Source organism: Aotus nancymaae, unplaced genomic scaffold (genome assembly GCF_030222135.1).
Source record: "Aotus nancymaae isolate 86718 unplaced genomic scaffold, 86718_ANA_hifiasm-v0.15.2.pri h1tg000092l, whole genome shotgun sequence".
Lineage (NCBI taxonomy): Eukaryota > Metazoa > Chordata > Mammalia > Primates > Aotidae > Aotus > Aotus nancymaae.
In genome coordinates this window covers 8,018,387-8,030,649 of record NW_026988507.1, presented here as the reverse complement: position 1 = coordinate 8,030,649, position 12,263 = coordinate 8,018,387, and the positions used below count along the sequence as shown (strand labels likewise).

Genomic DNA, 12,263 nt, shown 5'->3' with positions numbered 1-12,263 from the left:
TGAAGCAAATCCAGTCATAATTTTATTAATAAATATTTCAGTATTATACCCAATCTTAAACCATGGTGATTACAAGAACGAATTTCCTTCATATTAATAATACACATTCAGTCCCATTTACCAAATATTCAGCAAGATGTAAACACTTCTAAGATGGTCTAAAACATGCTAATCGAACACTAGTATGTCTTTAGAATCTACTTCTAACACAGCGCGACAGTGTCTATCAATAGGCTTGAGTCACCTTAATACCTCTTGTTTCTGCTGTGCCACTTCTTTCACACATCTGGTGTTAGCATAAGCTTTGGTCTTTTTACCTTTTTTTTTTCTTTTTAGAGACAGAGTCTTACTCTATCACCCACGCTGGAACGCAGTGGCTCAGTCAGCTCATTGCAGCCTCAACCTCCCAGGCTCAAGCCATCTTCCCACCTCAGCCTCCCAAGTAGCTGGGACCAAAGATGTGCACCACAATGTCCAGCTAATTTTTTTTATTTTTGGTAGAGATGGGGCCTCACTATGTTGCCTAGGCTGGCAACTCCTGACCTCAAGGGATCCTCCCACCTCAGCTTCCCAAAGTGCTGGGATTACAAGCAGGAGCCAGTGCACCTGGCCAGCTTGGATCTTTTTAAAGCTCTCTATTCTTTTCCATTGACAGTATTTAGGAAGAAGCAATGTCTCTTCCCTTGTTTGCACTCTCTATCCCTTGCTCTCTTTTGTGTTGAGCCCATCAGTTCATAACACTGAAACTAGTGATAGTGGGAGACTTAAAGTCTCAGTGGAGGGGAGACTATCTATGTTTTCTATGTTTATAACAAGGGGAGATGAATCCAGTTCATCTCAGAAACAGTGGAAGCTGAGCCGGGCACGGTGGCTCATGCCTGTAATCCCAGCACTTTGGGAGGCTGAGGCAGGCCGATCACTAGGTCAGGAGTTCAAGACTAGTCTGACCAATATGGTGAAACCCCGACTCTACTACAAATGCAAAAATTAGCCAGGCGTAGTGGTGCAAGCCTGTCGGCCCAATTACTCAAGAGGCTGAGGCCGGAGAATCGCTTGAGCCTGGGAGATGGAGATTGCAGTGAGCAGAGATCTTGCCACTGTCCTCCAGTATGGGCGAAAAAAACAGTGGAAGCCACAATGACACAAGTTAAAAACTAGGCAATCAAGACACGACAATTTTTAGAGAATTCTAAATTACCTCATCTTTCCAGTGACTACCTCCAGATCCTACTTCTCATGTGGTATAAAGGCCTTCTTTATAGCAGCATGTTTTAATAATCTATAATGGGCTCAGATTGCTTTATTGGCCCATAACTAGATCTTGCCCCAAAGTCAAAGGCCAAGAGAAGATTTTAAAAGTAAGGCATAATAATCATATGCTGTTCTGTACAACATCAGCTACATACAGACAAGTAGTATATTAAACCTTAAGAAAAATTAGCCTCAGGGCTGGGTGTGGTGGCTCCCACCTGTAATTCCAGTACTTTGGGAGGCCAAGGTGAGAGGAACAGCTTGAGGCCAGGAGTTTGAGATCTGCCTGGGTAACATAGAGACCCAGTAATCACACACACAAAAAAACTAGCTGGGTGTGGTGTATGCGCCTGTACTCCTAGCTACTCAGAAGGCTAAGGCAGGAAGGTTGCTTGAGTCCAGGAGTTTGAGGTTGCAGTGAGCTGTGATCATGTCACACTGCACTCCACCCTGGGTGCTGGGCGATGTCTTAAATGATAATATACCTAAATGTTTCTCAAGGAAAAAAATCCCTCTAAAAATCGGTCCCAGGAACTCCTCCGAGGTATTTTAGCAAGGATTGTTGCAACAGTTTCTACAGAAGTATTATCAACCACATCACATTTGTTTTTCTGTTTGGTATCCATTTTAGTGAGAGAATTATATACAGTTCAGGCTCAAGTCCTCAACAGATCATAAAAAAACACAGTTAAAAGATGCCTCTGACCATCACCCTACCCCTAGACCCGAAAGACAGGAAAATCAATTGCAAGTGGAAAAAATCTAAAGTAAGCCAATACATGATAGGCACTGATAACTAAAACCTTCTAAGTAGTCATAGGAAAGCAGCCATTCAACTAATGTTGGCCTCAGTTGAATGGCGGAATCTTGCCAAGTCTACAAAAATCTTTCTTTTGATCACAGTATGAACAAGAGAAAAGTCCGTGTGGATTTAAAGAAATGTAATAGAAAAGGAGATTTTAAAGTCAAAACTATTTTTCTACAGATATACAATTAGAAGAAATTCTTCAGATGATTCAGAGATAATATCTGAAAGCTCCCATGGTTAAACTTGGCATAACCTGAGTATGAAAAATATGACAGTAATGAATGATGACGTATTAAATTTACAAAGTGAACACTGGCCAGGCATGGTGGCTCACACCTATAATCCCAGCACATTGGGAGGCCGAGGGTGAGTTATTGGAGGTCAAGAGTTTGAGATCAGGCTGGTTAACACAGTGAAACCCCGTCTCTACTAAAAGTACAATAATTAACCAGGTGTGGTAGCATACATCTGTGATCCCAGCTACTTGGGAGGCTGAGGCAGGAGAATTGCGTGAACCCAAGAAGTGGAGGTTGCAGTGAGCTAGGACTGTGCCACTGCACTCCAGTCTGGGCAACAGAGCGAGGCTCTGTTTCAAAGTAAATAAATAAATAAAAAGTGAACCCACCAGTCAAAAAAATGACACTAAATAAAGGGGTAAGGAGAGGGAACTCTTCTTTTTTTTAAAGATGAATATCAACTAATAAACATAGAAAAATGAGAGAATTATAAAACTCACTATTTTTGCAATCACCACTGTAACAGATAATTTGGACAAAAATAATCAACGGATGCTAAAACTACGTATTAACAAAGTATTTCCCCCAAACATTATAAAGGGGATAAAGGTACTGTTACAGTGTAGAAATGTGAGACTATCACCTTAACCATGTGATCAAACTTAATAATACTAAACTTATGATATTAGATGTCTCCTGATAGTATGCCCTATCAAAGAAGAACACAATATTCCATGCAGCAATCCTGCCAAAATCTAATAATAAGTAGTCAGCAAATCAAAATTAAGGTACATTCTGCAAAACAAAAACAAAAATATCACAAAAGATACCAACAACACCACCCCTTCTCACCCCAAAAAAACGCTGGGGAACAGTTCTAGAATAAAGGAGACTAACTCAACCTGAGTTGAATGCAGTGTATGGTCCTTGAGTGGGTCCTGATTGGGGAGGAAAAGATAAAAAGGACATTAACAGGAAAATAAGAAAATATGAATAGGAATATATATTCTATGAACAGTGTTAAATAACTTAAAAGTGAAAATTATAGCTATATTAAAGAATGTCCCTGTTTTTAGGTGACACATGCTGAATCTATGTTTTTAGGAGTGTGTCATGATGCCTGCTATCTCTCAAATAGTTTGGCAGAAAAAGAAAAGTGGCAAAATGTTAATAATAGATAAATATCTAGGTGAAAAAAATGTATGATGTGTTCACTGTACTATTCTTGTAATCTTTGTATATTTGAAATTTATCAAAGTAAAAAATTGGGAAGCAGGGGTTTATAACAAAAAAAAGTACTTAAAGGATGTGTTACCTAACAAATTTAGGTACAAATATTGTTAACAACAAATTTCTAAGTCTTAGAAATCGATTTCTTATTTTAAGTAAATTTCTGCTATGAAGGAACATAGCTTTTTTCTATTTTGTTTTATTTCACAGTATAACCTCCAGTGTGTTCTTATAGCCTATTATTAAATTAGTATTCTCTGTTAAAAAAAAAAAGAGATACATAATAATATTTAGACTAGGAATAAGCATTACAGTATATAAAGTCAAACTAAACAGAATTAAATTTCAAATAACTACTCAAACTAAAAAAAAATAACTCCCATGAAGCTATCTTTAAAAACTTGCAGTTGAACAAAACAGAAAGCTTTTTTTGCTTAACCTGTTGTGCTTAAAAAGAAAAACAACACCTTCTTCTTTTCCTATTAAAAAAGAGTTGTTCACAGCAACACATAATGGACTAAAAGAAAGAAAGAAAAAAGAGTTGAGTTAAAAATTCACAAATCTAAAATCAACTTCCACCATACAGAAGATTAAATATTTTAAATAACTGATTTTTTTAAAAGCTCAAGTCATAAAAAAAATTAGTACATTAAAACAAAATATTTTTGATATTTTGATAATTCTAAAATTTAGTTTATATAACAAAAGTAAAATAAACAAATTGGAAAATTATTTGCAATCAATGGCAAAACCAAATATATTATTCTAAGAGTTTATAAAATAAACATTAAAAACTCAATAGATAAATATCAATATAGATGATATACAGAACAAAAGAAAAAAGCTAAATAAATGTGGAAATACATTCAACAAATAATCAACAAAAAGCTATCATTTTAATAAGTGGTAAAATTATAATGCTAAGATTATGGTGACTCCAAGTACACTCACACAATGCTGGTGCAGGCTTAAATCTATATAATTTTTAGAACACAATTTAATGATATAATTCATTTTTTTAACAAATATTTGAACAACTTTCATATAGGCACTGGGGTAGGCAAGAAAGCCACAATCTTCCCCTCACACAGTTTGCAGCCTGTTGTGAAAAGACTGATTTTTAAAAAATAAGAAAGCATGGTAATAGTTTTAATAGAAAAAAACTGAGATTGCTAAGGAGGCTCACAACACAAACATCTAACCTAGTGTGACCTAGTCTAACCAGGTATTGGGGAAAGCTTCCCAAAGAAATGATTCTGTTAACCATTTTTTACTTACTGGTTGCCAAACACCTTGCTAGGCATGAGACTTAAATGATAACACCACATGGTATCAGCCTGGAAAAAGTTAATAGTCTAGAAGTGGATGAAGATTCACAATCACAACAGATGTGGTAAGTACAATAACCAAGAGGAGACAGAGAAGGGAGATGAAGTGAGCAGTCAAAGGAGACAATATTTGGGAAGTGATGAGTACAATAGTTAAGGGAAAAGGAAGGAAGAAGTAGCCAGGAGCAACAGTGTGAGAAGAGACAAAGCAAGAGTCAATGTGGACTGACATGTGGAGAAAGTCAGTTGTAAAACATGATATAAAACACAGATGAAGGAGTCTGAGGAGCTAGACCATAAGTTCAGGTTTGAACATGAGTCTTTGAGACATCTCAATCAGCAAGGTAAAAATGATCAAAGAGTCTTAAGAAACAGAGATATTTAGAAAGCAGTGTTAGAGGAGTCCAGGAGAAGAGAGATCAAAGAGCTGAGCAACTGGTCTGGTCTCAAAAGCCAGAGGATGACACAGTTGAAAGAAAAAGGAAGTGGTAAACGGTGCCAAATGGATAAGAAAAGTAAGACTAAGCCCCAGAACAATAATTCAGAGGTGGGGTGATGACAATAACAGTCAGGTGGCAGATGGCTGAGTGTGAAGTTCTTTTTATTTAAAGAAGTAAAACCAAGACTGAGCATGGTAGCTCAAGCCTGTAATTCCAGCACTTTGGAAGGGCAAGGCAGGAGGATCACTTGAGCTCAGTTGTTCATGACCAGCCTGGGCAACATGGAGAGATCTCATCTCCCTCCACTAATATTAAAAAAAAAAAAAGTAGTCGAGTATGGTGGCCTGCACCGGTAGTCTCAGCTACTTAGGGGTCTCCGGCAGGAGGATCACTTGAGCACAGGAGGTTCAGGTAGCAGTGAGCCCTGGAGGTGCCACTGCACTCCAGCCTGGGCGATGAAGTGAAACCATCCCAGAAAAACAAGCAAACCAAACAAAACCCAGAAGTAAAACCAGTAGGTACCTTTTTTTTTTTTTTTTTGAGATGGAGTCTCACTCTGTCACCCAGGCTGGAGTGCAGCAGTGAAATAGTGAAATACTGGCTCACTGCAACCTCTGCCTCCTGGGTTCAAGCGATTTTCCTGTATCAGTCTCCCAAGTAGCTGGGACTACAGGTAGGCACCACCATGTCCAGCTAATTTTTGTGTTTTTAGCACAGATGGGGTTTCGTCCTGTTGGCCAGGCCGGTTCTCAAACTCCTGAGCCCAGGTGATCTGCACGCCTTGGCCTTCCAAAGTGCTGAGATTCAGGCGTGAGCCACTGCATCTGGCCGGTAAGCAGGTACTCTTTAAAAAAAACTTGCTGATGAAGGGAAAGAGAGGAGTGAAAGCAAATTGTAGGGATTTTTTTAGACTTTTTTTTTTAAGGACATAAAGCCAGGCACAGTGGCTCATGTCTGTAATCCCAGCACTTTGAAAGGCTGAGGCAAGAGGGCTGTTTGAGGTCAGGAGTTCAAGACCAGCCTGGTCAACATAGTGAGACCTTGTCTTCCCAAAAAAACTTAATTAGCTGGGCGTGGTGGCATACATAGCTATTCAGGAGGCTGAGGCAAGAGGATCCCTTGAGCCCAGGAGTTTGAGGCTGCAGTGAGCTATAATTGCACCACTGTAATCAATCTGGTGACCACTGTAATCAATCTGGTGACACAGCTAGACTCTGCATCTAATTAAAAAAAAAACGGTGGGGAGACAGAAGAGACGAGATGTGAGTATTCTGACACACAGCTGGGAAGCAATCAGTCAAACACAAGATTCAGTAACTGCAGATAAAAACTACTTCTAAAGTTCTCAAAAAGAGAAAAAAGTTCTAAGTATGAAGTACTTTCCAAAAATCAAGGGAATAGTGTGTTATCATTGACATGATAAATATGAAGACCATACTACATTGAAAAGTATTAAAATTTTACACTCAGAATTCATGAATTGGTCAGGGATGGCTCACATCTGTAATCCCAGCACTTTTGAAGGCCGAGGCATGCAGATCACGTGAGCTCAGGAGTTTGAGACCAGCCTCAGCAACACAATGAAACCCCGTCTCTACAAAAAAACTTAGCCAGGCGCAGTGGTGATGCCTGTAATCCTAGCTCAGCAGACTGAGGGAGGAGAATTGCTTGAGCCCAGGAGGCAGAGGTTGCAGTGGCCCAAGATCATGCCATTGCACTCCAGCCTGGGAGACAGAGAGAAACCCTGTATAAAAAAAATTTTTAATTAAAAAAAATTCAAGATTAGTCTACACTAGAATCACAACTACATAAAAGCATATGATGTATATGAATGATGAAAACACTTGTAATAGGAGTTGAGGCCATTTTTTAATATTATGTTCACTGTATAATAAATTATGCGGGAGGAAATGATCCCTCAAGATAAGATTTGATCAAAGTTATACAAGTAACTCAAGTTGGGAAAGCTGGGACAGGTTTGGAAAGAAAAATAAGGTACCCAACTAAGGGCCTCTTGGTGCCAGGCAGAACGTGACATCAAAAGTGGTAGTAAAGGGGGATTCCAAAGCAGCTTTACCAGTATTACTGAGATACTGAAATGGAGGGCAAGAATGATTTGGCAGTTTTATGGCATTTGGGTTTGTATGTGTATTTGAAATAGAGTGATTAAATGTAAGGGATCCTTAGTTCTAAGTAAGTAAGGTTGAGAGATTTTTACATAATTATACAATATAAAATGTATGCTTTTCTAATGTAATAGCATGATATAATGGATGCAATATTACAGGTAGAAAGTATAACAGAGGAAAAGCATATAACTTCTGAAATCTCAAATTTAGGAGAGTTGCGGACACAAGGCTTATAACATGTATCTATCCACATATAATTTATTCCAGGGAATACTTGGGAGGATTAGGAAAATGAGTTGGAGGAGCCAACACAAAAGGAAAGGTAAGCAGAGCGTCCAGGATTCCAACTAGGTAAACTTCCCTGGGATACTCCTGCAGTCAATAAGGAGGGAAGATTATCATCACTCACACTGTAATTTACAAAAGGGTCTGGGTTGTATAAATCAGAGTATGTTGAAGCTTTCAAGTTCACCCAGCTTCGAGTTAGTAGAATTATGTGGCAAGGCAAAGTGGTTCCTGTCAATACTATATTCATTTGCAAATATTCATAAGAATGAAAATATACAAAGCTCCAATTATCCAAAATTATAACCAAACTGAAAGGTTAGATTCTCTTTAAAAGCTAACTTTTAAAAGTTGAAATATGATTACTTGGCTCATATTAAAATTTCAATCACCCAATCTCTTCCACAGCAACAGGATATAACTAAACTATCTGATTTGAACCTATTCCCTGCCAGTTCTTCATGGCATGCATACTGTACTGAAAATGCAAGAATTTACAAATATGTACAATTAAAAGATATTTAAAATGCAGTTCTTACAGAGAATAGAATGGTAGTTAGCAGGTGCTGGAGGTGAAGAGGTGGGAGTGAGTATGTGATGGAAAGATATTGACCTAAGAATACAAACTTCCAGTCAGACAGGAGGAATAAGTTCTCAAGATCTACTGTACAGCAAGGTGATTACAGATAATTATGTTTATTTCAACATTACTAAGAGAATAGATTTTAAACATGCCCATTACAAAAAAAAGATAAATATGTAAGATGATAAATATGTTAATGTGCTTGATATAATCATTCCACAATGTATACAGACATCAAAACATCACTTTATGCCCCATACATACAATTATTGTTAATTAAAAATAAATTTAATTAGGAATTTTTTAAAATGAAGTTCTTCCTATCTAGAACACTTCACCTCCTGTCCTTGAACCTAGCTAATTTCCAGTTCATCATCTAGTTACTCCCTCCAAGAAGTCTTCCCTGATGCCTTAAGATGACTCATCATAGCAACAACTTATCACACTCTATTGTAATTTTGGGTTTACTAGTGTGAAACTCCTATTAGAATGTAAGCTTCCATGCAGAAGGATGGAGGCACATTAACCTGACCCACATTAACCTGACCCAAGAGTCTGGTGCTTAGCACCTAGCACAGTGTGTGGCAAATATAATGAGTAGAATTAATATTTGTTTTCTTGAGACAGGGTCTCGCTCTGGGCTGAAGTGCAGTAGCACGATCACAGCTCACTGCAACCTTGACCTGCCAAGCTCAAGCAACCCTCCCACCTTAGCCAGTGCATGCCACCATGTCTGGCTAATTAAAAAAAATTTTTTTTTTGTAGAGACAGGGTCTTGCTTTTGTTGCCTAGGCTGATCTTGAACTCCTGGGCTCAAGCAATCCTCCTGCCTCAGCCTCCCAAAATGCTGAGATTACAGGGGCGAGCCACCATACCCAGTCTAGGATATTTAAATGAATCATAAAGATGCAGTAAAAATAGATACTCTTCAAAGAAATTTTACTCTTGGGAAGAGCATTTCAAACCTTTGCCCCACTCTCCTCTGCCACTATCTCAGGGAGATAGTCTGAGAGCCACTGCCTTATCCTGTTCTTATCAATACTTGTTTCTTTCATTGAAGATTAGTTCAGGAAGACACCTAAGAGGTCAGGCAACCCAATACCTTCATTATCCAGAGAAGCAAATAAAGCCAAACTAGTCAGTAACTTAAACGGTCAATAAACAATGTCTTATCATTTGTTCCTCCATCAAATACTTATCTTTATCCTCCCATTCCCCAATATTCAACCTCTCTACTAATAACTAATATAATCCTTCTCCAGTTGTCTTCATCCACTACAGTACATCAGCTTTAATTTAGATAAATGTGTGTGTGCACGTGCACGTATCTGTAAACATTAGTAGAAGCCTATTTTTATCCAGGTTTATCACTTTATCAACTGATACCAAAAGTTAGATCATAAATTATCTTAAGAACTGTGATTTATCTTAATAACATCTAAGAAAATTTAAAGCATTTATACACAGTATGTACTAAAAAACAGTGGTAACAACTACAAAATGGGAAAAATAAAAAACCCAATCAGAAAATAAATTATTTGTATAATATCATAAGAAACATTTTTACATCCTATCACAATCAAAGGTTTTATTATCAACTATCTAGCCTTACCTACACTGATCTACCAATTAAATATTAAGGGCCTACCTAAAAGCCGCTTCCCAAAAGCAGTTCATTCCACAAACATCAGAGGGCAGCATCCAATAGGGATTCCAGTAACACAGAGAGAAATCTTTACACCTAACAGGGTAAGACAGAAATAAGAGTATTTTGAAATGTGAGTATTTTGGTTTGGAACTAACAAGGAATTTACTCTGTTACACGGTAACTGTTCTATTTTAGAGCAAATAAAATTGCAAATCCAAATTGCTACGATAAAGATTTTGGAAAACTGATTTCTCCCTTACTTAGGGCACCATTATTTTAAATAGAACTTTAAAACCTCAGAGGTAGACTATACTATAGATTGGGAAACAGTTTTCCAGTCTGAATTCTCCTGATATATTAAAATCCTCTCCTCAGATAACAAGGCAAATACATCTTCTAAAATTTTCTTCATAGGCTATACCCCTAGAACAAAATCCCTTTGGGACAAACAAAACATTTGCTTATCCTCAAACACAATAAAAATTCCACAAATGCTGGTGGAAAGGGAGAAGAAGATTTTGAATGCTTTTAAATTAATCCTCAACCCAAACTACTTGTATGGTGTTTTCAACTAAAAATTAAGAAATCGTAATGGCCAAGAGGTATATGAAAATGGTCAACATCGCTAATCATCAGAGAAATGTACATTAAAACCACAATGAGATACCATCTCACCCAGTCAAAATGGTTATTGTCAAAAAGACAAAAAACAACAAATGCTGGCAAAGATATGAAGAGAAAAGGAAACACTAATACACTGCTGGTAGGAACATAAATTACTATAGCCACTATAAAAAACAACATAGAGATTCCTCAAAAAACTAAAAATAGAACTACCATATGATCCAGCAAACCTACTGCTATGTGTGTGTATATATACATACATATGCACATATTACATATATTCGTAGACAGGCACGGCGGATCACATCTATAACCTCAGTACTTGGGGAGGCTGAGGTAGGTGGATTGCTTGAGGCTAGGAGTTCAAGACTAGCCTGGTCAACATAACAAGACCCTGTCTCTAAACATAAAAAATTAGCTGGACATGGTGGCATGTACCTGTAAGTCCCAGCTACTCAGAAGGCTGAGGTGGGAGGACCGCATGAGCCCAAGAGTTTGATGTTGCAATAAGCTGTGATTATGCTACTGCACTCCAGCCAGGATGACAGAGCAAGAGAGACTCTGTCTCAAACAAAACAAAAAGAAACAAATGTAAGCCCCACTCTCCCCCCCAAAAAATGGAAATCATGCCGATATTCACAGCCTAGTATCATTATCTACATTATCTCAATTCCATACTATACAAGCCACAAGAGAGGATCAAGCCTGGTCTTTCTTCTTAGATTGCATGTTGGAGCCAAAAAGGAAAAAAGAAAACACCTTATATTACAAAAAAATTGTTTTTCATCATGATTTCTGTTCAAAATAATAGTTAACAACTCACTGGGTACTAATGTATGTATGAAGTCAGGGTGAGTCACCAAACCAGGCCACTTCATTATCTCATTACTATGCAGCTTTGTGTTCCCTCACTATGAATTCAATTATGAGTTACTGTGCTTGTATCAAATGGGCTATGAAATTTCTGATCTGCAAAAATCTGATCACATCTCTCACAAACGGCAACAGTCTAAGGCAGGGGTTCTCAGCCCTGGTAGAGGGCGCCACACAAGACCTATTACATCAGAATCTCTAGGAAGAGGGTCTGGCACTGGTGGTTTTTAAAATGCTGCCTAAGTAATTCTGTATACTACTGCATAAAGAACAAGAAGGTTGGAATTTTTTAATCAATAGAAATGTTACACTGTAACTTTGTTTTCCCCTAAAGAAACACCATTTTCTAGCATAGCACAAAAGGCTACATACCTTCATTTAAAAGGCTCATAAACCAGAAAGAGAAGAAAATGTGTACATATCACTAAAACTTATGACTTGATTAGAAAATCTGTGTTTATACCCTTTCAGGCATGGCTATGTAATTTTTTTAAGTCTTTGACTTCATATCACACAGTCATACTCAGTGATGGTAATAACAACTTAGAGTTCTTTTCAGATTCAAGTACTTTCACATCCATTTAGACTCACAAGAAACGTTTTAAAGTAGATACGATCTTTGTCTTTCAGATAGACATTATCACAGTTTTATTTCAACAAATCTATAATTTATTTACAATCAACACCTAATGTGTACCTTTGTACTATGAAAAAAAATAACTAATCAGGTTATTACATATTCCCTGTCAAACTCTACAATAGTGAAGAAATGGAAATAGATATCTCAAAGACAAATTCAATTTTTCTATAAAATTAATAAAATTGTAT

The 12,263-nt window shown here is 37.4% G+C and overlaps 1 protein-coding gene across 4 annotated transcripts in view; it reads right to left on the bottom strand.

Annotated features, from left to right (window-relative positions):
* Positions 1-12,263, bottom strand: part of GXYLT1 (glucoside xylosyltransferase 1) — a 56,077-nt gene that overhangs the window by 31,966 nt on the left and 11,848 nt on the right. For 3 of the 4 annotated variants that reach the window (XR_001109476.3, XR_001109477.3, XM_012465632.3), the window contains exon 2: positions 9,939-10,031. The exons of the other annotated variant lie outside the window; for it this stretch is intronic. Coding sequence is in view for 1 of the 3 variants with exons in the window: in XM_012465632.3 (XP_012321055.1) it covers positions 9,939-10,031 (93 nt within the window). In the remaining 2 variants the exon portion in view is untranslated. The remainder of the gene's footprint in view (positions 1-9,938; positions 10,032-12,263) is intronic. 4 annotated transcript variants of the gene reach the window in all.